The sequence below is a fragment of the Sceloporus occidentalis genome, unplaced genomic scaffold, assembly GCF_023333645.1.
Source record: "Sceloporus occidentalis isolate IW3139 unplaced genomic scaffold, rSceOcc1.0.p SCAF_14, whole genome shotgun sequence".
Taxonomy (NCBI): Eukaryota; Metazoa; Chordata; class Lepidosauria; order Squamata; family Phrynosomatidae; genus Sceloporus; species Sceloporus occidentalis.
The window spans coordinates 5,890,742-5,916,590 of NW_028316994.1; the positions used below are offsets into that span (position 1 = coordinate 5,890,742).

At 42.2% G+C, this 25,849-nt stretch overlaps 1 protein-coding gene across 1 annotated transcript; it reads right to left on the bottom strand.

Moving 5' to 3' along the window:
• Window positions 1–325: 325 nt before the first annotated feature.
• Window positions 326–25,673, bottom strand: LOC149303669 (troponin T, slow skeletal muscle-like). Its single transcript, XM_089480799.1, has 12 exons — window positions 25,595–25,673; window positions 25,356–25,379; window positions 23,780–23,812; window positions 20,850–20,871; window positions 20,239–20,299; window positions 17,737–17,853; window positions 13,867–13,944; window positions 9,060–9,173; window positions 8,628–8,737; window positions 8,409–8,499; window positions 1,504–1,544; window positions 326–574 (listed from the first exon to the last, which is right to left on the bottom strand). Exons 1-12 carry the CDS (start codon window positions 25,671–25,673, stop codon window positions 529–531), a joined length of 816 nt encoding a protein of 271 aa, XP_089336925.1. The 3' UTR covers window positions 326–528.
• Between the last annotated feature and the right edge of the window lie 176 nt (window positions 25,674–25,849).

Here is a 25,849-nt window from a genome sequence, read left to right on the forward strand (position 1 = left end):
TAATAATAATAATAATAATAATAATAATAATAATAATAATAATAATATTTTGCTATATGGCCAATGTGGCTACTCTTGGATAGAATGACTGTGGTAGTAAAAATAGCCAGTAGGTGGCACTGCAGCACAACTCTATCTGATGCGCTCATTAGAGGTCAAAAGATGGAGCAGAGTAGGGTTCTGTTGGGATTTCATGGCTGAGCAGGGATTCGAACCCTGGTTTCTTGGGATCCTAGGCCAATATTTAAACCACTACACCACACTGGCTTTTTCATCCTTTCCCACTGTGTACCTATTAACAGAAAGGAAAGCAGAGAGATCCCACAAAGGAGAAAAGCTGCTTTATTGTGTATGGCTTATAACATGCAACATGTTACAGACACACATGACAGGTAGGAGAGGAGAATGGACATGGGGCAGAGTAGTCATATTTCAGCACAAAACTATACAAAGGCAAACAATGGGATGGAGTCAATAGTCACTTGTACAGCCAACAAGGCCCAGGTGTACATATGGGCTTCTTTTGTTTTACTTCCAGCGGCCCCCAAGTCTGGCTTTGCCGGCACCTTTTTTGCTGCAAGGAAAAGATGCACACATTATATCTAGGTGGAATACTTTGCATTTCTGTCAATAGTAACCGATGAAGACAAAACACAGATAAACAGAAAATGCATGTATTTATCTCTATATCCTATCTATTTGGTTTGCACTATTTAAAATTTAATTTGGTCGAGTCATAGGCCTGTTACAGACTGCCAAAATAAAGCTGCTTCAGGTCTCTTTGGAGGTATGCTGTTGAAATGATGCATGGGGCCTAAGAATCCAGAAGCTGCACCAAAGCCGCACTCCAGTGCTTAGGAATGGAGTGTGGCTTTGGTGTGACCTCCGGACTCGTAGGACCCATGCATTATTTAAATAGCATACCTCCAAAGAGACCCAAAGCAGCTTTATTTTATTTTGGCAGTCTGTAACAGGCCAAAGTCATCCCAAATCCCTGAATGCAGAAGACGGACATTGGGAAACTCAGTGTTCTCAAATATTAAATTTTGAATTTGGAGTGAAGGTTCGTTCGGTCCAATAGATGCATTTCTGCTTCTGATGGGCTCCAACTCAACAAATTAACAAAAGCTCACAGTTAACGGTTGTCACACTGCTAAGATATGGGCGGATTTCTCACAACATGAGCTTTGATGGTTACAATCCACTTCCTCAGATTCACCTCAGGAACTGGAGTGCCTCCACGAAACCTCATCCTATCAGAAGATCTTCAGTCTTAAAGTTGTCACAGAGTTGTTTTTGTTATTTCCCTGCAACAGGCTAGCCTGGCTTCCCTGACAAGAGCTGGATTTGAGCTCCCCCAAGACATGAAACGCTGACATGCATTTTCCAAGACCTGAAATTCTGGGTCGGGAAGAATCCCCTTGTGCATCTGGCTCTCACACCTGCTCTCAGGTGAATGCCACTCTTTACTGTAGAAAAAGCTGCACTTCACAAACTACTCACAATTTCTGGGCGTGGCTGATACGGTTGTAAAGGACATTGATCTGCAGAGAGAAAGAGAAAGACAACGTGGAGAAGAAATCAATGAAGGTGATCCTTTTGGCTTGAGGTAAAGTCCCATATCCGAGGATATCCTTGTGCTGTATCATCTTCTTTTTAAAGCAGCAGTGAATAATTTAGGATGCTGCTTGGTGCTCGTGTGCCTAGCTAGTTTGGTTTTCTCACAACCTATGCCAAATTTAATGGTATCGATTAGGGAGACTTTGTATTTCTTGGGGCTAATGTGTACAAGCTGGAGGTGGATGGTTGGCCGTCGGAGAAGGAGGGAGACACGGTCCCACTATCTCTCATCCCACAGCATTCCTTTCTTGTATTTTCTGGTTTGTAGTCTGACAGTCACTGGCTTCCTCACTTGCACTGAGTAGTGCTTCTTGAGAGAGAGGAAGGGAACATTTTGAGCATGTGTGGTGTCCTGGGCATCCATCCTCAAAGTGTTCCTGTGGGGTTATTACGACACTGTTGTTGTTGTTTTAGCACGACTATCCAAATAATCTCAGGGGTTATTCAGACAGTGAAAATAATCCAAGTAGAATCTGGGTTAAATCTTTGTTGTTCACATACATTTTGAATGCATTCAATTAAGTTTTTGGGGAGTGGGGAAGGCTGCCAAAAAACCTCACTTAACCAGGAATAATCGATCTTGGGGTTTTCCCCCCTGAGTTTTTCTATAAAACATTTGCATTCTCGGCTGAGTGAATAACTGATGCGAATAGACCCAGGATAAACTGGGATAAAGCACTGCATGCCTTGAATTATTTCATCTCTAAGATCACCACTATTCGCTCTGAGATAGTCCCCCCAATTCTTCTTCTGCTCATAATCTTCTATCGCCCTCCCCTAAAAATTTTCTGTGTTTCCTCCTGCCTCTTTGGATGAACTCTCTACACTTATGAACTCTTCCAAACCTGCAACCTGTTCTCTTGATCCAATTGCTACTCGTCTTCTAATCTCTATAGCTCCTTCTTTTCTGCCCTCGCTTCTCCATCTCTTCAATCTCTCTCTCTCCCCAGGCTCCTTCCCGTCGGACTTCAAACATGTTCTCATTTCCCCTATTCTGAAAAAACCTTCTCTTGACCCCTCCTCCTCTTTGTCTAGCTATCGTCCCATTTCTCTTCTTCCTTTTCTTTCTAAGGTTTTGGAATGGGTTGTTTATTCGCGCTGTCTTGAGTTTCTTGAAGCCAACTCCATCCTCGATCCCTTTCATTCTGGTTTCCACCCAAGGCATTCTACTGAGACAGCTTTCACTAAGATTTCAAATGACCTTTTACAGGCCAAGGCTAATGGCCTTTACTCTGTTCTCATCCTTCTTGATTTGTCTGCAGCCTTTGACACTGTTGATCACTCTCTTCTAGTTAATATACTTTCTGACCTTGGGTTCTCAGACTCTGTTCTCAACTGATTTTGATCTTATTTGTCTGGCATATCTTTTGCAGTGGTCACAGGTGGTCAGACTTCTTCTCCTGTTCCCTTATCTGTTGGAGTTCCCCAGGGCTCTGTTCTGGGTCCCCTTCTGTTTTCTCTCTACACACTGTCCTTAGGTACACTCATTAGCTCTTTTGGTTTTTCCTACTATCTGTATGCCAATGACACCCAGTTGTATCTTTCCACCCCCGACCTTTCTCCAAGGCTTGAACAGCAAGTCTCGTCTTGTCTCACAGCTGTCTCGCAGTGGATGCGCCATCGGCGTTTGAAGCTCAACATGTCCAAGACGGAGCTTCTTGTCTTTCCTCCTAAGCCCACCCTTCAACACTCCTTTTCTGTCTCTGTGAACAACATTTCTATTCAACCAGTCCACCAAGCCCGCAGTCTTTGTTTTATCTTTGACTCTTCTCTGTTGTGTATCCCTCAGATCCAGACCACAGCCAAGGCTTGTAGATTCTTTTTGTACAATATTGCTAAAATCCGACCTTATCTCTCCGCCTCTACTGCCAAGATCCTGGTCCATGCCCTAGTGGTCTCACGACTTGATTACTGTAACGTCCTCCTGGCTGGGCTTCCTCTTTCTCACCTCCGTCCTTTAATCTCTGTCCAGCATTCAGCTGCACGCATTATCACATCCGCCCACCGCTCTGACCACATCTCTCCTGTGTTGGCATCCCTTCACTGGCTCCCACTCCCTTTCCGCATTCAGTATAAGCTCCTGCTGTCGACGTTTAAAGCCCTCCATGGGCTGGCCCCTCCTTACTTATCAGACCTTCTTTCTCCTCACCTTCCCACCAGGGCCCTCTGTTCTAGTAGCCAAGATCTGCTATCCCAGCCCAGGATTTCCTCTGCCTCATCTCGGATTCACCCCTTTTCACTCGCTGCCCCTCACTCCTGGAACCTTCTTCCCCCGTGAGCAAGGGCCATCACTTCTTTAACCAGCTTCAAAACAGAGTTGAAGACCATCCTGTTCCGAGAAGCGTTCCCAGGCATTGCATAATTGTCACTTGCTATTTGATGTTCTTTTGATGCCTGTTTTATTGAACCATTTCCTGTATTGCTATGTACTTTATATGTATTAGCCTACTAGCCCCACCACCTTTCCCTTCTCCTTTTATGTCATGTCTTTTTAGATTGTAAGCCTGAGGGCAGGGAACCATCTAATTAAAAAGATTGTATGTACAGCGCTGTGTAAATTTACAGCGCTTTATAAATAAAGGTTAATAATAATAATAATAATAATAATGAATGTGTTTCGAATACCTCTGCATCATCAACTACATCTTTATTCCAGTGCTGGCATGTGCGAGCAACTGCACTCGCAGAGATTCAGTTCTGTAGTGTGATTCTGTAGTGTGAACACAAACTTGGAATGCGCAAGTGAGATTATTCACACGATTGTGCTAAAAAAAGTCTGAATGACCCCTCACTCGTGCATTACAGTTTTGTTGTTCACACTATTTATTGGAACAGCATCTCCATACATCCCTGCAAGTTCTCTGGCTCGCACATGTCAGCACTCGGATGAAGATGGAGTCGACAATGCAGATGTATTTGAAACACCTTCAAGGCATGCAGAGTTTAACCCTGGTTTATCCCAGGTCTATTCGCACTGGTGATTCACACATCCAACAATGCAAATCTTTTAGGAAACCTTTTACAAAAACCTGAGATCAATTCCCCCAGGTTAAGTGGGTTTTTTGGCACCCCCCCCAAAAAAAAAAAACCTCACTCAATTGCATTTGAAAGGCATGTGAACAACCAAGATTCAACCTACATTCAACAGGGATTATTTTCACCATCTGAATAACCCCTTAAACTCCTTTGTCACTTTGAGGGGGAGTGAGTGAGAGGATGAAAACAATAATCTTTTCTATCATATCTATGAACCTAATCCAGCTTCACCAAGTCAATCACGGCTCTGAACTGGAGCTGTGATGATGGGCATCCCTTAAACTGGTCATTCTCCCCCCCCCCCCCCGCCTTCTGCCGCATCCCCATAGATGGGTGCCAGCAGAAGAGAGCTGGTTTCCTTTTTCTGGTTGCTGCCAGAGAGAAAATAAAAGGGATGATGCCTTGCAAGCAGCACAAGGAGGGTACAGATATTCCTCAGACCTTCTGTGGGACCAAACTGCTAATGTGGGATCAAACTGCTATAGCCTGTATGTGACAGTATAACTGCCTCCTTGCTTTTGCGTGTGTGTGTGTGTGTGTGAGAGAGAGAGAGAGAATGAATGAATGAATGAATGAATGCCTCCAATTAAATATGGAACGGGGTGAATCTGCTGCAGATGTTTCTCCACTATAGGCATCCCCCGCTTTTCGACGGATTGCTTTTCAACAACTTATTCTTTCAATGCTATTAAATTATTGCCAGAACCCATTTATCTGACGTGTGGCCTGCTCTTTCAACAAATATAAGCACAAATATAAGTATGAATACATGCACAGTGCTGTATTCTAAGCACATGACAACAGCACGAATGACTCCTACAGAATACAGTACCAGGGATTTTATCACACGGGGGAAAAGATGGAATTAAAAAGGCATTTTCCAAACAAAGCCCCGAGATCGTGGCAATACACATAGCGATTAGAGAGGATTTATCCTGGGAATAACCAGCAACAAATCATTGATGGGATTTCCCATGAATGATTTGTTGCTGGTTATTCCTGGGATAAGTCCTCTCTAATCGCGCCGTCATCTGAAAATCATCATGATCTTTGGATTTTGCCAGGAAAATACCTTTTCAATCCTAGCTTGTCCCCATTTCCACCTCATGTGTTAAAGTCTGTAGAGAAAATGATGACACTTTTGCAACTATGTGCTATTTTCCCCCTGACTGGATGCCATCTTTTTGTTGAAGAAGCAGAGCCCTCCCTCCGGTCCATCTGCCTTGGTCCAGGCCTCAGAGGGAGAGAAGAATGCTGGACCTGATCCTCCCCCCCCCCCCATACCATTCCCTTCTCCTTTTGTGTCGTGTCTTTTTAGATTGTAAGCCTGAGGGCAGGGAACCGTCTATTATCCCCTCTGTTGTAAGCCGCCCGGATTCCCAGTGATTGGGCGGCATATAAATAAAAAATAAATAAAATAAATCCTATTCGTTCCGTTGGTGTAGAGGTCCTTCGTGGTGTCAGCATGTGCTTATAATACAGCACTGTACAGGTATTTATACTTATATTTTTGCTTATATAGTAATGCAATATAATATACAGCAATGTGGGTTCCGCATTTCAATGATTTCTGCTTTTTGTCAGTTCTCTGGCCCATAACTTATTGAATAAGCCGGGGACTACTGTATATATTTAATCAGAAGCACACATACATGCATGCATACGTTCATGTATACTTTCTCTACACACTTGGACAATGACAGTGAATGTGCCTCACTTCGCCCCTTGTTGTGTTGACTGTTCCTTCCCTTTTTTGGTGTGACTATCACTGTGGTTAAACATGTGAGGCTAGAAAGGAGAATTATCCTCATGTATGAAACATGTGGAGCTAGAAAGGAGAACTTTCCTGATGTGTCCTGACCAAACTTCAAATTCTTTCTCATGGCCATTATAATCTCTGAATAATACAAATAATAAAACAGATTAAAACGACTATTTCTCTTCCTTCACCCAATTCATTTCACCCTTTCTGTGGTGTTGCTTTCTTGTGTATCCAAAAAAGGCCATAGGAATGCTTACTTGCCTGTGAGTATTGAATATCTATCTTTGAATTGATATAGAAGAAGGTAGTTGTGATGGAAACAGCCAGTAGTTTCTCTGAGTTTGTGTGTCCTATATTTTGTAGTCTGCAGATCTCTCTTTTTCTCTCTTCATTTGAAGAACACATTATAGAATCTCTCACGATGAGGTTTTATTATATCTTTATGGTAGTTTTCAAAGAAGTATCTCTGTTAATAATTTCTTGCAGCATAAAAAGGAGGAAGGAGGAAGAAACAGAGGAATGTGGCAATGTCTTTAAGACTAACTTTTAAATAAATAGTATGAGTTTAGTGGCTATAAAATCATTTTTTTCAGATGCATGTCACTTTGTACTACATCTGAAGAAAGTAGGTTTATATCCATGAAAGCTCATGCTAAATTAAAAACCATTTTTAGTTTTAAATGTGTTGCCACTTCCTGCAGAAAGTTGCTCCTTTTTGCACCAAGAAAAAGGTGCCTTTCCTGTCATGGCAGTGTTTTTTGTGGTTTTCTGCAGTGCGGCATGTGTAAATGCCGCCGCATGTGTGGTCAGCCATGTGGCTTCTCAGCAGCATGGGGGTGTGCTGCGTTTGAACATCATGCCCCCCATTGCCAGGAAGCTGGCTCTATTTGCCAGTCTGTACCACCCCTATGTCTACTTTATTTCTCTCTGTGTTGTGATGATAGTGGTTTGGAATCAATTGTTATTCTCTTTCTGATTGCAAATATTAATTACTCAGGCCTGTTACAGACTGCCAAAATAAAGCTGCTTTGGGTCTCTTTGGAGGTATGCTGTTTAAATGATGTATGCATCCTCAGAATCCGGAAGCTGGACCAAAGCTGCACTCCAGTGCTTAGGAATGGAGTGTGGCTTTGGTGCAACCTCCGGACTCTTAGGACCCATGCATCATTTAAATAGCATACCTCCAAAGAGACCCAAAGCAGCTTTATTTTGGCAGTCTGTAACAGGCCTCAGTTTGTGAGATAAACTACAGTAGACCCTTGGTATCCACTGGGGTTTGGTTCCAGGACCCCAGTCCCCTCCCTCCCCATGGATGTCAAAATCTATGGATATTCAAGTCCCATTAAATACAATGGATAGTAAAATGGTGTCCCTTATATAAAATGGCAAAATCAAGGTTTCAAGTCATGGATGCTTGAATACATGGATAAAGAACCTGTGGATATGGAGGGCTGACTGTAGTGTCTCTCATGTGAATGTCCTAATCCCCCCCCCCCCATAAGTACTGCTTCACAGTTGCACTATAGCACTACAACTCTTTAAAAACATTAAAAGGAAAGAAAGAGCATGTCTCGTAATTAAAAAGGTAATTCAAGGTTGGAAATAAAAAGGTGCACATGGTTCTCTGAACTGCCAGAAAATACAAATTGGATTGAAAAACGAAACAAAAACTACACACAGCAACAACAGCATCATCAACAACAGAGAACAACAGCACGAAATACTGCATCTTCCCAACACATTTTTCCTGTCTGGAGGAGTTCATAGATCATTTCTCAAGGGTAGTTCATTTAACTATAGAGGAATTAGAGGAAACAGACATTAAGGACAGATATGAGTGTTTCTTGTTGCCTGCATTAGCACAATCTTTTAACACCAAACAAGACAGGGGATTTTCAACTTTTTGTCCCTTTCTGTACCTGCCTCATTTTAGATCTGACAGACCTCCTAAAAATGGGAACTAAAAGCCAAGGATTTCTCTTCTTCCTACCTCATACTTCTGGCATTTGAGTTTCTCCATCAAGTCAAACTTCTCAGACTCAAGCTGTTCGATCCAGTCGTGCAGTTCTTTGGCTTTGTCCCTGAACAGAGGGAGGTAAACAGTGTCAGGGGCTTCTCTGATAAACCCCCCCCCCTGCAAACCTTGTTTTGGGGCAAAAACAAACACCCTTTGCACTACATTCAAATATAGTTCTGCTCCATTACCTACCTCAACTGTTGCTCGTTCATGTTCTCTATATTCAGAGGCTTCCTTCGCTCTGTTAAGATCCGGATCTTCATTTCACGGCCCGTCTGCCTCTTGCCACGCTTTTGCTCAGCCTAATAGAAGAAAGTACAGTAAAAGAGAAAACAGATAGAACCAGGTATGATTGCTTTGATGCATGGGGAGAAGGTCTGCTAATGGAGAAAACTCCCGTATTACCCCAAAATAATTTCAGGACCCATGGTTGCTCAAGTCCATTAAATACAGTGGCATAGGGAAATGGTGTCCTTTATATAAAATGGCAAAATCAAGGTTTTTCTTTGGAGAATTTATATATTTTAAAAATATTTTCAAGCCGTGGATGGTTGAATCAGTGGATAAAGAAACTGTGGATACAGAGAGCCAACTGTACTCCCTTACTATCTCCAAGCAGCTTACCTTTACCAGGTATCCACCAAAATGAGCACCCATGTTGGAAAGGACTTTCTTCTTCTTTGCATCATCTTCAGCTCTTTTCTTAGCTTCTTCCTCCTCCTTCCTCATCTTCTCTTCCTGTATAGGAAAACAGGGTTGAATCCATTAACCAGAATCAGGGAAGGGGGGAATCCCTGAAGCCAATTGGGATTTTGGGAGTTCTGTGCTGGTTCCCCCTGCCAACAAATAGTCAATTTCTACAGCTAATGCATACCTTAAGAATCTCATCTTTGGAAATCCCTGTATATAAAGTCCTAATCCACAAGGCTCAGGCTAACATGTAGAAGCAGAAGATATTTATCCAACAGATTTTGCACTTCTCTAAATGTTCCAATGCAATATTTGGTAGCTCAAAATAAGCAGGTTTTTGGAGAGAAAAACCAACGTCCAGATACTAATTTTGAGATAAACTGTGTACTTTTGTACTTAAATACAAATTTTGAGAGAAAACATGCATTTACATATGACTTTTGAGCATGAATATACATTTTATGTGTATCCTTAAATAACACTGTTAGACAGCTAATTGTAAATTAATGTGGACATGTAACAAAACTATGGTTAAAAATGCAGCAACAGTGCCTGGAAATAAGTCAGTGGGGATATACATGAAACTGCTGGGAGAGGTTGTCAGGAGTTTGGGGCTTGGTATCATCAATATGCAGATGACACTCAACTCTACTACTCCTTCCCACCTCAATCCAAGGAGATTGTTCTAGTCCTAAACCAGTGTCAGTCTTCAGTAATGGACTGGATGAGGGCAAATAAGTTAAAACTTAATCTAGACAAGATAGAGGTGCTCCTGGTCAGTAGGAAGGCAGATCAGGAAATAGGGATCCAGCCTGTGTTAGATGGGGTCACACTCCCCCTAAAGACACAGGTTCGCAGTTTGGGAGTCCTCTTGGGGGTTTATCACACAGGGCAAATGGAACAGTACAAAAGGGAATGGAACGATTGAGGGAATGAATGGGAAACGAGTGAGGGACACATTTTACTGTACACAGGAATATCACCGCTGCTGCCAGAAGTCCCCGTTCCATTCTGTTCCCCATCTGTCCCAGAGGAGGAGATTTTTCTGGTTGCAAATTCAAGACCAGCAAAAGGGCTCAAGCTTGACTCAGACTTGCATCCTTTCAAGGAGGTCGCTAAAATGAGTACCCAGCTTGTTAGCTTACAGTTGTAAACCGCTTAGACACTGCTTAGGCAGTATGAAGTGGTATATAAATGAAGCTTGGGGTTTTTTGTTTGTTTTGCTGCCAGGCTGTTAACGGGCAGATTACAGAGACCATACAATGCCCTTGTTGAAACAGCTTCATTGGGTGACAGTTTGTTTCCGGGCACAATTCAAGGTGCTGGTTATTACCTATAAAGCCCTACATGGCTCAGGTCCACACTATTTGGCAGACCGTTTCTCCTGGTATGAACTGGCCCAGACTCTGAGATCCTCTGGAGAGGCCCATCTCTCCATCCCAACACCATCACAAACACGGTTCCTAGGGACACGAAGGAGGGCCATCTCAGTGGCTGCCCCTAGACTCTGGAACTCCCTGCCCAGGGAGATCAGAATGGCTCCCTCCTTGATGGCCTTTTGCCGGCAGGTGAAGACCTACCTTTTCACACAGATGTTTAAGGAATTCCTATAAGGACAGGCTGGGATATTGGACCATTTAAAAAAATTGATAGTTTTTTTCTCTGTATAGAGTTTCATCATTTTAAAATATGTTTTATTCTTTTAATAACTATCTGTTTTAATACCATGATAATTTAATTCCTTTTTAATGTATTTTTAATGTTTTTAATTGTACTGTTTTTAATGCTGTGAAGCCGCTCTGAGTCCCAGTCCTGGGGAAAGAGTGGGATAAAAATAAATATAATAAATAAATAATATATAATCATAGCTGTGTTTGACTACAGTATGCAAATGTACACAGTTTTCTTTTTCCTTTTTCCTTTGCTTCTGCTACCTAATAGAGAGGCCAGGAGCTTTGTGGGACACTAGAGAGCCAGTGGAGGTTTCACCAAGTCATATCAGGTTTTTGTTCTTAGTCATATCCTCCAGCCTCCAACCTGATGAACAAATGAAAATGAGGTCACATGACATCAGAGCATGATCAAAATAGCACAGTCGGGCAACCAGAGACTGAACGTTATAATGGGGAAGAACACCCAATACTATGAAAAAAAACAGAACAACCCTAACATTATGCACTGAATTTAGAAAGGAAAGACTACAGTTCTCCTCTCTGCTTCCTCCTGCTGAGCTAAATGAGTGCAAACTAGGCTGACCATATGTACTATTCTAAATGGGACAGTACCATTTTTTTCATCTTTTGAGGACATCCTGTTATTTTAATATAAATGTCAATTTTGTCCATTTTCAAGAAAATGGTCTGGTCCTATTGCAAAAAATGGTTTGAAGGTCCCCCTTTGAAACTGTGGTTATAAAACAAAGCAAACAACACACACACACAATTGTGTTGTGAGTGCAAGAGGTTTTATGTTAAGGCGTTGAAAGATTGAAATTTGTTGCATAAGATAACTTCATTGGAGAAATATTCATGGTATGATCGTGGTGAAATACAACCCCTCTCTACTATCTACCTAAATTTTTGCATGAGTTCTGTCACTGAAGAATGATTGTTAGCTCAATACAGTCATGTAATAAAACTTTTTGTTATCGTCTTACTTTTTCATGAATAGGGAATATTACATAACTCCATCCCATTTTGCCATCCTACTGTCCCTTTTTTGTCTCAAGGAAATATGGTCAGCCTAATGCAAACTAAATCTGCACTTTGAACTCAGTTTCCAGCGAGTGAAGTTAGCTGAAAGTGGGAGAAGAAATGAGAAACTGGAACATTTTAAAAGCAGTTGAGAAAGAGGGAAAACAGACGATTAACTGGGGCTGTCCCTGCCAAGTCAAGACAGTTGACAGCTACATGCTACATGGAATACATGTCTTAGCAACATGCATTCCAGTTTTAGACATAGAAGCTAAAGATTTGATACAACACAACCTACATAAAGAGTGGAGATCTTCAAAACTTGAACTCCATAAATTCCAAGATTGGTGATAGCATGAGAAGTATACACTTAAATATGTTTCCTAAACCAGTGAAGCATCTGCCAAATCTGATTCGACATTGCAAGAGTATTTGCACTGAGAAGGGGGTTGGAACAGATTACTTCTAAAGTAATAAGAGCTTGGAGATGTTATTTGATTGAACCACAACTTCCCAAATTTCCCCAAAGAGTGTACTTTGGTGTCAAACAGAATTGGAGGCTTTGGGGATTGGGATTCTTATTTAAAACAAGGCCTGCACAGAGATGACAAAGCTGGGTAGAACTTGAACCTATGAATTCAAATTACACAAAAAGTGATTTCCTGGTAAACATTAGGAAACACATCTTTACTGCAAACTTGTTGGACAATGGAATGGCATGCCTCAGAATTTGGTGGACTCTCCTTCTTTGGAGATCTTTAAATAGGCGTTGGATCGTGAACTCTTGGCAATGTTTTAGTTTTTATACATGTAATAGTTATTTAGCAGAGACAGATACAACTCAGCATATAATAGGGACAAAGGCCACATTCATTCTGCTCACATTCCTTCTTCTATGTAAGGCCTGTCTTACTTTACAGAAGCTGGCCCTCTTTCTTTGTCATTCTCTGTGTAAAAAATTAACAGAGATATCTTCAAAGACCCAGCAATATAACTGGTGATAGCACTGGTCATACCCAGTACTATGACTCATACCAGCCCAGAGTATAATCCAGTCTCTCCCAACCTAATGCTTTTCTGCTAGGCTGAATCACACCTCCCAGACTCTCCCTAAGTGCAGTCGAAGACATTTTGCTACCTGAAATGAAGCATGGTGCCCTCTCCCATTACTACATACTTCTGCATCAGTGCCGGAAGATTATTTTTGCTATATCCGAAGACAGTAGAAATTCTCCAGTACTTCTCCTCCTTACAACACCCAGTAACATTGGTTGGAAGTGGTCACTTCACTTTACCCAACAATAGGACTGGCCCAGGAGTCCTGACCCAGCAATGAAAGATCAATTAATGTGCATAAGAGGTCCTTCTATGTATTTCTCCTTCTGTCTTTCTTAATAGTGAGTTAATTCTTTGCTAATTTCACTCTTGTAGGGAGCAACAAGTAATCTGAGCAATTTTCTTCTCACTGCAAGAAAGTATTTGGAAAAAAAAGTTTTCTGCGCAAAACAACCATGTGTGAATTTTGCACAGAATTTTGCTAGAGCATTTGCAGTGTATAAAACAACATTTCCTGTGCAAAAAAAATTATTAGTATTTGTGTGCATAAATATCTTCTGTGCAAAACAACTGAGTGCAAATTTTGTGAAGAATCAATCCCAAATCTGAAGATTCTCCTTAGATTAAGATTCTTCTTGTCAGGGTTCCTCAACACTCAAGCAACACAGTTTCCTACCATTTAAAAAAATATACTTTCCATCCCTGCTCCTGCACTTCAGAAATAATCTGCACTGCAGAAATAATCCAGTTTGACACTAATTTAACGGCCATGGCTCAATGCTGTGGAATCCTGGGATTTGTAGTTTGTTGTGGCTCTAGAGTTCTGACAGAGAAGGCTAAATGTTTCACAAAACCACAAATCCCAGAATATCATAGTACTGAGCCATGGCAGTTAAAGTGGTGTCAAACTGGATTATTTCTGCAGTGCAGATATTGCTTTTACCAGAATTTAGCCCTTACCCCCCTACATTCTAGAATATGACAATACTCACAGCAAGTCTGGCCTGTCGCTCCCGTTCTTTCTCAGTGCGGACACGTTGTTGTTCAGCCCGTTCTGCTCGTCGGTGTTCCTGTCAGGGGACACAAAGGAAGGGGTGTCTCAGGTTTTCACAACACTTAGGGAGACTAACACAAAGCAGGTTGAAAGCCAGGGGAAAAGAAATAGAAATTCCCTCTCTCCTCCACTGAATCTCTGGAACTCTTGTCACTTGGAATAGCAACAGCAATAGCAAGTACATTTCTATACCACTTATCAATGCAGTTAAGCACTCCCTACTCATTTTAGCGAACTCAGAAGGATGCAAGCCTGAGTCGAGCTTGAGCCCTGGCTAGTACTGAACTCGCAACCTTATGGTTTGTGAGTTAGTGGCTGCAGTAAAGGCATTTATCCACTGTGCCACCAGGGCTCTTATTAGCCAAGTGGCTGAAGATTTCTCCATTAGAAATCTCACAGCATGGAAAAGTTTCTTTTTTGGAACAAATTATGTATCTTAAAATGGGAACTCTAAGAACTTAAAGTGTTGAACTGCTTTTCATTTTTGTGGAGTAGGAAACTGTCACTATTCTTTCCATGTTATTTCTGCCTCTGGCACCAAACGTTCTGTTAAAGAAATAATGCCTAGGCAAACATCTGCTTCATTAACTGAGATTTAGTTGTATCAAGGAAGCCACTGGACTGAAGCTGCAAGACCTAAGCAGAGCAGTGAAGGATAGGGGGGCTTGGAGATGTCTCATCCACAGGGCTGCCATCACTCCAGGTCAACTCCAGAGCAGCTAACCACAATATCATTTGTAAACCTGTACTGTCACAAGCTGCACGTAATCAAAACCAGAAGTGAAAGCTTCTGAAGTAATTCTCATAGCCAATAGCAGAAGAATGAGGAACATATGGATAGATAAAGATCTTAGACTCATAGAATCTTTGGGGTTGTTCTCACTAGGTGAAACCCCGCGTTCTGAATCGAATCCAAGGAGTGGCGTTCCTATTAGGATCCGATTTAAACCTAGAACGGTTCTAGAGCAACCTGCAATCGTCCCCACTACAACTCTTACGGAGGAGAGGCAGGGAAGGGATGGCTCCTCGCGAGGAGACATCTGATCTCGCCCAGGCAGGGAAGGGCTCTAATCAATGGGGGGGGGGGATAGAGCCTTTCTCTCTCCCTTTCTCAAATGGAATCTGCCTTCTCCTCCAACCCTGGAAAGAGAATCTTTGGGAAGAGTGCTCCCTCCCTGCTTTTCCAGCAGCCTCCTTCATTGATCTCTGTGCTCTCTGAAGGGATTCTCCCTGGCTGTCTTGGGAGACAGGATGCTGCCCTCCAAAACCTATCCCATAGTTCCTCTGGAAAGAGCTTCGCTTTGCCAGAAGCCTCTCCCATTGATCTCTGTGCTCTCTGAAGGGATTCTCCCTGGCTGTCTTGGGAGACAGGATGCTGCCCTCCAAAACCTATCCCATAGTTCCTCTGGAAAGAGCTTCGCTTTGCCAGAAGCCTCTCCCATTGATCTCTGTGCTCTCTGAAGGGATTCTCCCTGGCTGTCTTGGGAGACAGGATGCTGCCCTCCAAAACCTATCCCATAGTTCCTCTGGAAAGAGCTTCGCTTTGCCAGAAGCCTCCCCCATTGATCTCTGTGCTCTCTGAAGGGATTCTCCCTGGCTGTCTTTTGGCAGAGATGAAGAGGGGATGCTGTCATGGAAAACCTATCCCATAGTTCCTCTGGAAAGAGCTTGGGTTTCTTAAATTCGCTTTCCTAAATTCGCTAAATTCACAAACAGTCAATGAAATGGAAACGATGCCAAAAGATAAATCGCTTCCAAATATTCCGGATTAACGTTATGTCATTCTGACGTACTATTGATTGACAGCTCCAAATAAGGTATGGAGGAGAAGAATCGCTTTATTTAAACACCGATTTCATGCCAAGTAGGAACGCTTGCAGGTAAAAACTTCGATTTAAATAACCAGATGGGAACGATGAACAAAGCAATTCGGATAGCGGGATAAGAACAGTGTTATTTTGAATCGATTTTATTAAAAACGTTGTATTTTAAATCGTTTCAAATCTTAAGTGGGAACAACCCCATAGAGATGAAAGAGACCACAACCCCCTGCCATGCAGGAACATCACTGAGGCATCACTGAAGTGTGACTTCCCATCAGTAAAGCATTCCCATCAGCAAAGCATTTGTGGAGCAGCCATTTCTTCATAACAAAAGTTCCTGTTATTGAAGAAATGGCTGCTCTGCAAATGCTTTGATGACAGGAGAGGAGAGGGGACACTTCAGTATTGCTTCAGAAGCGAAACCGGCTATCACACCTTTGTGCTTCAGGAGCATTTTACCAGCAATATAAGCACAGTAAGCCTCAGGTGTGATACTCCCCTTGCAGTCTCTAAGTCCTCCAGCAGAACTCTATGGTCCAAATTCTATGGTCCACATTCACCAGAGGCTGAGCACAGAATTGTGCTGGAGGACCTACAAAACCCCAGAGAAGAGTTTTCTGTAGGAACCTATAGGTCCTCCAGCGTGACTTTAGGGTCAACAAACAGCAGAGTCACACTAGAGGATCTAGAGATTCCTAGAGAGAACATATTACTCCAATCTGTGAATAATCAAAGCTGCAAAAGCTGCAAATGTGGAGGGTTGACTGTAAATCAAAACATTCTATCCCTTTTCAACAAACACTGAATAATGACATTTTTAAAACCAGGGTGGGAAAAATGCAGCCTCCAATGCTGTTTTATGGAGACAGAGGCCACTGGGGTCAAAATGGCCTCCAAATACTCTCTTGGGCCTGGAAGACATTCTCTTAGCTTGTGTCTTCTTCCTCATTACTAACTTTTGTCATTTTGACCACACACCAATGTTGCCTGGCCCCATGTGTGAAAAGTTGGAGGGTACAACCTACCAAATAACTGACAAACAGCGTTGTTGCAAAAACAGCCGAGGAGCTATTTTAAAACACTGCACAAAATAGCATGAGTTCGTGAGAGGGGCACCCAGCCTGTTTTTCAGGTTTACATAGAGGGGGTCTGCTTGGTTCAACCCTTTTTTGTTTTTACAAGTAACAAGTAACTTGATTGCAGACAGATGAGTCGTTTGGTTAAATGTGATGGGAAAAGAGAGCTACAGATAAAAATCTGAGAACAAAAGAAGAAGAATTTCAAAAGAAGGCCAAAAACGTGTTAATCTAGTCCTAGGAATGTATGGGAAACATTGTTTCAGAATACAGACATTCTTTTCTAGCTTTTTAAAATATAAAGGGAAAAAAGCCAGGGTAGGCTCAGAAAAGCAACATTGCTTGCCAAAAGCAGATGATAACCACATAGAAAAACGAAAGTGAATGAGACATAGCCTGAATTAAAATGTCATGCAAAACCATTATTGTGAGATGCTAGCCAGGAGGCATTGGACAGCCAAATACTTCCACTTTACATCAAAGAAATATTTTATTCTATTTTGCGCCTCACACCCAATCGGGTGTGTGGGGAGGATTTCCACAATATTTTCAGCTCCCTCTCAGTGATTTTATGCCTAGGAGAGGCCTTTATAACAACAGGATGGTCACTCTGTTCATGTCCATTGTTTAAAAAATGCCCTCCTTGTAAAGCTCTCCATGGAGAAAGTCTCCTCCAAGCCCTCTAGATGGCATTTGGGGGCAATTTTGATCCCAGAGACCTCTGCCTCCCATCCAAAAAGCAACCATGGGAACTGCTGTAAAAAAATGTGAATGTCGTGAACGTCATTTAGAAGTGGACCACCTTGAGAAATAAATAGGGTCAGATCATGCAAAGGAGAACCTCTGTCACAATGGCCAAATGGCCAAAATTGACTCTGCTTCCACAATCCCTCACTGCCTGGAACTCACAATTCTTGACATGAGACCAACGAGTTCTTCCTCCTCCTTCTTCCTCTGCTCAAAGTGTACATCAATGAGCGTCTGCAACTCCAGGAGGTCCTTTTCCATACGCTTGCGGTGGATGTCCTGTCAGAGATATTAAAAACTGCATTAATTTACAGATCAGACTCAGCCACTGGTGTCATTATGGGGGCACATTGTGTGTGTGTGTGTGAGAGAGAGAGAGAGAGAGAGAGAAAGCTGCACCAAGTGACACTCTAAACAGGGATGACACGACTACTCCTCAAACATCCGTATTTTGGCAGAAACGGCCTATGGCATTCACCTGTCGCCCTTTAAAATGCAGCAAAGAATGGGGTGAACAGGGTGAGCCTCATTGGGAGGAGAAAGAAGAGGCCCGAGTTGTTGTTTTTTAAAAAAAATAAAATTTCACATTTCAAAATTTTAAAAATGAAAAGTTTATTTTTAAAAACTTTCTTCAAAAACATCAGATTTTACCAAATTTTCACTTCAACCACACAAAACTATGTATATGTAAATACATTTAGGTTGTGCATATGATATTGTAATTTAAAGGTATAATTTTAATTTTACCAGTTGTTTAAATCACAACTATTCCGATTACATTCATTGATATATGGGAATTACGATTTATGAGTAACATTAGTGCAAAAAAAATTACTAAGGATTCTGTATGGTGTGGTACGAAAGGAGGTCAATAGGAAGGGTGACACCATGAATTACCACACCAGGGATACCACTGGTCTTAGGAAGGTCATAGGGTAGGCCCTGAGTGGACTGGACTCCAGAAGAGGGATTGATCCTAGGGTTGTCAAACAATGACTGTTCCAGGCCATGAGAATTCAGTGCCAAAGTCTGAGAAGTCCCTTGTGATATGCATATACTTTTCAAGGGACTGCTTTCACCCTGAGATTCATTTTCCTTATCTTGAGAAATGAGCCCAGGTCCTTAGACTCAGAGCCAGGCCTGGAAATCTGGGAACCCTATTTGATCCCCATTCAATCATGGAAACCCACTACGTGATCTTGGGCAAGTCACATTCTCTCAGCCTCAGAGAAAGGCATGACAAATGTCTTGTGAATAAATCTTGCCAAAAAAAACCCTAGGATGAGGTCACCGTATGTCAGAGTTTACTTGATGACACATAAAAACATCTAGTTACAGTGGGCCCTTCCCTTACACAGGGGATCCATTCTGGATCCCCCCCTCCCCGGCATAAAGGGAAAACCGTGTATACTCAAGCTCCATTAGAAGTAATGGGGCTTGTGCCTGCGGCGCAGCACACACACCACGTGTATGGTGGAAGCTACATAAGGCACACCCACATATGACACGGGCGCACTGTACTTTCAAAGTATGGGTTTATCCCAGATGTATCTTGAGAGTACATTATAGCACTGTCCAACAACTAGTTAAGAGCGCCAACTGCCCAGGTCCCCATATGGCCTCAATCAGAACTTCTGCCTTTAACAGTATTATATCATCTTAGATTATCTATTTATCTCATTTATATGCTGTCTTTCTTCCAGTGAGAAAACCCAGGTGGCTCACAAATAAAAACACTTTAAAAATGCATTATAATAAAAACAGTTAAAACATCAAATGAAAACAATATAAAATCACAGGAGCCCTGATGGCACAATGGTTAAATGCCAGTACTGCAGCCAGTATTGCAGCCACAAGGTTGTGAATTCAATCCCAGGGCTCCAGTGTTGACTCAGCCGTGCATCCTTCTGTAGGTTGCTAAAATGAATACTCAACTTGTTCAGGGCAATTAGTTTACAAGTTGTAAACGGCTTAGAGACTACTGTATGAAGTGGTATAGAAATGTAAATGCTATATGTTACTTCTACATACTTTAAAAACTACAGTACCCATCCCATATAACAAACACTCCATTAAAAAGCCATCCTATGATTATATGTTAAAAGCTTGGCTGAATAAAACATTTTTGTTTATTTTATTTGTATTTGTTTAGAGCATTTATATGCTGCTCTTCAGCCACAAAGGTTCTCAGAGAGGGTTACAAATTCCTAACTTGACAATTCCCTGCCCTCATGTAGGAGAGAGCAGGGGAAAACTCTTCTAGAATATGGCCACTTAGCCTGAAAAACCCACAAAAAACTATGGATGCTGGCCATGAAAGCCTTCGACTTCACAGCAGGGAAAATTGCTGACCCTTTGGTGATCACTGTGATCACCAGTTAATATTTCACATGCTAAGTTCAGCTGAAGGCACAAGAATTGGGGCCAGTCAGAAATCTGTCAATTCCAGCCTTCAGGAAACATGTTGCCCAATTGTTCAGAGGCAGACTGATGATAGGTGTCTTTCATTTGGCAAAGAATATGTGGTTAAGGTGGCAAAGAATATGTGGTCAACAAGCAAGTCAGTTTGATATCACGTCTTTGTGGGCAGATAGCACACATATGGGAGTGTCTTGAAAGGGGTATACACCCAAAAGGTTCAACAAGATGTAATACAGTACTCACATCGAAATCCACTCTCTCCCCTTCGGGGATTTTTGGAGGAGCCAACTGTGGAACCACTGGCCTTTGTGTGGGCAAGCACAGACAAAGGGAAAACACAGAGTCAATGTATGGAAAAGATGTTGGCAAAAAGGGCGTGGGAAGTACTACAAAATACTTTAATAGGCCACTTTTTTTCTCATCAATCCAGACCTGACAAACAGTTAAGAGCTAGTTTAAATTGCCCAGAGTGTAGAGAGGGGGATCAGTTCCTCAAAGTTTCTAAGGTTGCATGTCAACATTAAGATCTCCAAATGCAAGTTTTGAATTTTGTGTTTAGTTGCCAGTTTCTTCCCCCATGACTTCTTTGCCTTTTAGAACTGGGTTCTAGATAGTTATTCCAGAGTTAATACATTCCTCTAACATAGAGGTAATTTTATGGTTGATGGGTGGGGAACTGATGAATTTTTCACCTGTTTGGGAAGTTCATAAAGAAACAGGAGCCCTGAAACAAAAATATATGGTGGCAACTCATATTTTGTGTAGCTGTTTCTCCCTCCCCACTGTGAGAACCTCACCATCCAGTTTCCTGGTGCTCACGAACATCCTCGAATAAAACTCCTTCTTTCACTTACCTTGGTTTGGGTCGCTCTTCCTCTGAGAAACAGAAGACAGAGAAAGGCTGTTAATACATGCAAAGGAGGAAGGAAACTTTGGAAAATAGTTAATGAGCAATACTAAAGCAGCCAGATCCATATGCTTGGGAGAGAAAAAGGTGCCACATATACATATATTGACCTATGGCAAATGCCAGTATGGGAGCATACTTTGTTAAGATGATTGAGATGCTATAAATGGAATGGAATTATCAGTGTCCAGAACAAGAGGGATCAAAATGTGAGAAGAGGGACAAATTAAGATATCAATAATGTTCTAAGAATTGGTTTGATAACACTTATCACAAAACTATGAACTCATTTGTTATTCATTAGAAACATTTGTATGGGGCCACTTTTAATCCTCTCTGGATTTTAGAGTTCTTTACAACCAGAAATGTAAACTATCATACAAAATAACAATAGATATAGTAAATAAAATCCCTAAAAGCAACCTCAAGTACAGTAAGCCCTTGGTAACTGCTGGGGTTTTGTTCACTACTTCCTACAGATACTGAAATCAGTGGATGCTCAAGCCCTATTAAACACAATGGTGTAGTAAAATGGTGTCCTTTACATAAAATGGTACAATCAAGGTTTGCTTTTTGGAATTTATATATTTTAAAAATATTTTCAAGTCATGAATGGTTGAATCCTTGGATAAAGAATCTGTGGATATGGACTGTGTAATTTCAGGCTTGGACTCATTAGGTCATGTGGGGATCATATTCTTTTTCTCCTGTTGCGTTTTATGCCAATATACTATTCCACAATTTTAAACATTTCATTGAGTCTCAATTGGCTGCCCATCTTTTCTACCTGAAAAGTTCATAGGATCTCCTTGTAGATTATGCTGGTGTTCACTAGGGCTGGCCCTTCCATTAGCAAGGTGAGAGGAGCTCTCTCAGACAGAAGTTTCAGGGTGACACAAAATGGCACCAAATTTCTAATTATTTGTGGGGAAGGGTACGTTTCTGCCCAGTCTGCCAAAATAATGTCTCTATCTTTGGGTATATGTATCTTGATTTAGGTGAGTAGGTGGCACCATTTTGTTTTGTTTCCTCCCAGGCAGTGGCGTGTACTGAGCTGGCCCAGGTGTTTCTGACCAACAACACAGATCAACTCCATCTCTTCTGCTCCACAGCCCTAAGACAGGCATTTTAAGAGAAGAATGTTTGAAGTTTTATATAGAGGTTGGATGCCCACCTCTCAGTGGTACTGTGGATTCCTGCACTGTCAATATATTCGGCTATTTGGTGGTTCCCAAACTTAGGTCATCCAGGTGTTCTGGACTTCAGCTCCCAGAATTCCTGACTGTTGGCCAGGTTTTCTGGGCCTTCTGGGTATTGAAGTTCCAAACCTCTGAGGATCAAAGTTTGGGAACTACTGTTAGCCCTTGGGATCCATTCCAAATCTATTATTCTATGAATATTCAAGAATTAGCCTGAAAGGACATGACTTTGGAATCCCATATTAACCCCAGGACAGTTGGTAGGTGAGTCCAGACAAACTTCAAATGGAACACAGTTTCTGTGACCTGATACAGCATCAGTCACAGACATGTCTATAGGCAATGGAATATATCTATTTTGTGGGGTTAGATATGTCGCTTGCCTTATAGACATGGGAGAGGCACACATGTTCTTAACAGGGATACATAGAGAGAACACACTATTGCACACTCTTCACATGTATCCAGAACATGTGTAGCACATGGACGTCATTGGGGTCCATAGATATATTTATATAAAATATATCAAAAAGGCCTGGTCTGTTAGTAACCTGTGCACATCTTCCTGTTTTTAAAGGACATGTGGCTGTCTCTCCTTGTGCGGAATAATGGAAGCCAAAGATACATGGGAGGAAATGTAAGAAAGGTCATATAGTCAGTTGATTTTAGATTGGACTCATGAGGAAACCTGGACATGGAGGCTAGGTGTGTCTTTTTAAATCCACTTGGCAGCCCTTGCTCTTCCCATCACTTGTCTACACATCCATCCTGTTTCATAAGTCCACTTGTCCATCGCCCAAGGGGTTGCTTTCTAAAGAGATAGGTACCACCTTGAAACTCTACTATGTTCGGCCACCTCCCTGACCCAGATCCTTGGAGATTTTGCTCAATCAGTGATCTGGAAAATATTCCATTATCTTCCAATAGCGTGATTGTAATGGAACTGGCCCTTGTGTGATAATCTCCTAGGCATGGTTGCTCTTCCACCTATGCTAGGGGCTGATAATTGTACAGCTTTCCAGATGCTAATGGACAGCCCTAGCTAGCATAGACAATGGTGAAGAATGCTGGGATGTAAACAACTTCCAGCCCTGACTTACACTGTTCATCTCTATGGCCATGCATTTGAGACTGTGGGCCCTTTCACAGTACACAAAAAATAATATTATGATTCCACTTTAACTATTATGGTATCATTCTGTGGAATTCTGGGATTTTCAATTTAGGAAGGTGTATTTAGAATTCTCTGGAAGAGAGCTCTTGCGCCTCGCTGAACTACACTTTTTCAACTGCTTTTTATATATCCCAGGTTCTCTCTCTTCCTCATACTTTCCCCTTTTGTCTTGGCTTACTGCACTTGCTGCAAACTCAGATCAAAGTAGTTTGCACCAAAGTGAGGAGATGGACTCTTGCCCTTCCCAGTAAGCTTAGGCAAAAACAAACTGCTGCAACATCTCTTAGCTTGTGAGCCTGTCTTCATTAATAACTTTTGCCCACTCGACAACACTCTGATGCTGCTTGGTCACATCTGTTCTGGCTTTCCTCTTTGAAATGTTGGAGGATCTTTGGTTTGCTGGAAAGAAAGAAGAATAGTATTCCTCTTCTTTTTCACTATTTTGGTGTTCCCTTTGGGTTGTCCTCCCACCCTGGGGAAGAATTGAGTGAAGGAGAGATATACCTGGCTCAGGAGCTGGCTCAGGTTCTTCAGTCACTGCAACCAACACAAATCACAGGGGCAGGATGAGGGATGAGGAACAGATACAGAGTCGGGAAGGGGGTCAGAGAAGAAGAGAGAAAGAGATTGTAGGGAAGGGACCAAATCCAGGAAATAAAGGAAAAGACAGTTAGAAAAGGCATCTATAGTAGCCATCCCCAACCCACTACTCTCCAGATGTATTGGATTACAAGTCCCACCACCCACAGCCAGCATTGTCCTGCTGTCTGTGGGTGATGGGAACTGCAGCCAGACATATCTGTTGGGCAGAAGAGTTGGGGACACTGATCTACAGGATGAGGATAAAGGGAGACAGGGGAATTAAAAACACTATGTGTTAGCCAAAGGGAAAGAAACCCACCCCACACACCAGCCACCATACCAGGGAGCAACCACTAGCCCCCTTCCACAAAAGGAAAGAACCCATAACAGATCTTATTCCTGAAAAGGAAAACATTTTGCCCAATTTTCTTCGCTTTCTCTATTCATAGACAGTGATGAATTCACTCACAGGGATGTGATCTGGCAGCCAAATCTGACTGGTGACATGGTTACATGATGCTATTTTTCTTTCTCTGCCTCCAAGAGGCACAAATATTTCGTGCCCTGAATGTCTCCTTCTCTTAAAAAGTGGTCGTGATGGGAGGAATTTTGTGGGAGCTCAAAACTGGAAACCATCACTTGTTTGGCTCAGTTCTCAATTAAACAGATATGAGACACATGTGTTCAGTAGCTGGATATTGGAACAGGGGAACAAAAGGTCCAAGAAAAAACTTGGCTATGATAACTGAAAGGCAAAATTAACCACTACTATCAAGCTGTGAAACCTGGTTAAAGCAAAAGGAAAGAAGAAAAAGAAAAGGGTGTTACGTCAATGAAGAGCCAGCTTCAAGCACCTAAGAGGTGGAATACTGGTCATAAACGGAAAATCTTTTGAAGCTATATTGGACCATGTTGTAACATAAGAGTACTCTCCCCCGACCTGGTTTCCTCCAGTTGTTTTGGGAAAACAACTCCCACCATCCTTGTCCAACACTGGGGGTAGTGGGAATTGTAGTGCACTGGGTTAGAAAAGGCTGACATAGAAGCATTCTGTGACAGATGATGTTCAAATCTATGCTCTGTCCATTTGAAGGCAAAGGCTAATAAACCCAAGAAGATAAAAGCATCTGCATTCCTGTGATTCCTTTGTACCTGAAAACCAGAAGGGAGAAATTCTGAGAATGAGACCAGGAAACCCTAAAAGATTTGGGGAGAGAAGCCAGATCCAACCTGTTTCAACCCAAACGAACAAATTTGCTTCCCAGGGATGCAAACCCCTAGGACCACTCTTTTCATTCACTAATAGGTCTCATTCCTTTTGGGAGAAGGTAAGCTTAAGAGCCATGTTTTATTTAGTTCATTTCATTTTCGTATTGTTGCAGCATTCAGGGTCTCTTTCACACCACACAGTGGGTAGTGTGATTCCTGTGATTCCACTGTAAAAAATACAAGGGGAAGGTACTTTGGAGAGGGGAATGGACAGGCAACATCTTCTCACCTTCTTCTTCAGGTTGTTCCTCTTCTTTTAGAGAGAGAGAAAAAGAAGGAGAGACAGAGAGAGAGAGGGGTTCTTAGTTTCAGGATAGACAGCATGTAGGTGAGATGATATAATTTTTGGTTGGTTGGAAGCTTCTGAGAACAAAATTTGAAATTTTGGAAAATGTTCCCAAAGATGGCCTGTCTTTTAAGACATCCTTTTTTTTCCTGTCCAGAGGAAAATGCAACTGCCCAACTTACCAGGCCAGTTGTGTTGGTGGGGGGAGGGATCAAGGTGGCTTTTCCTGGCGGTCCAGTGGAGTACTGGGGCTGTGAGCATGGTGGCGCGAGTCTCTGGGCTCCGCGGCGGCGGTGGGTGGGATGGCAGCACGTCTGGCCAAACAGACTACAACTCCCAGGTCTCCTGGGAGTGGAAGCGGCACCACTGGGGCTACCGGGCCACTGCCAGTGGTGGGAGACTACAACTCCTAAGCTCCCTTGCAGGGCAGAAGTGGC

What these genes read in the sequence shown, in the direction of transcription:
- LOC149303669 (XM_089480799.1), bottom strand. Translation starts at nt 25,673, where the DNA reads ATGCTCACAGCCCCAGTACTCCACTGGACCGCCAGGAAAAGCCACCTT. An exon ending in TTGGTCTCATGTCAAGAATT is followed by an intron (nt 13,945 to 17,736) that starts GTGAGTTCCAGG and finishes GTCCCCTGACAG; the next exon opens with GAACACCGACGAGCAGAACG. An exon ending in ATCAGCCACGCCCAGAAATT is followed by an intron (nt 575 to 1,503) that starts GTGAGTAGTTTG and finishes TTTTCCTTGCAG; the next exon opens with CAAAAAAGGTGCCGGCAAAG.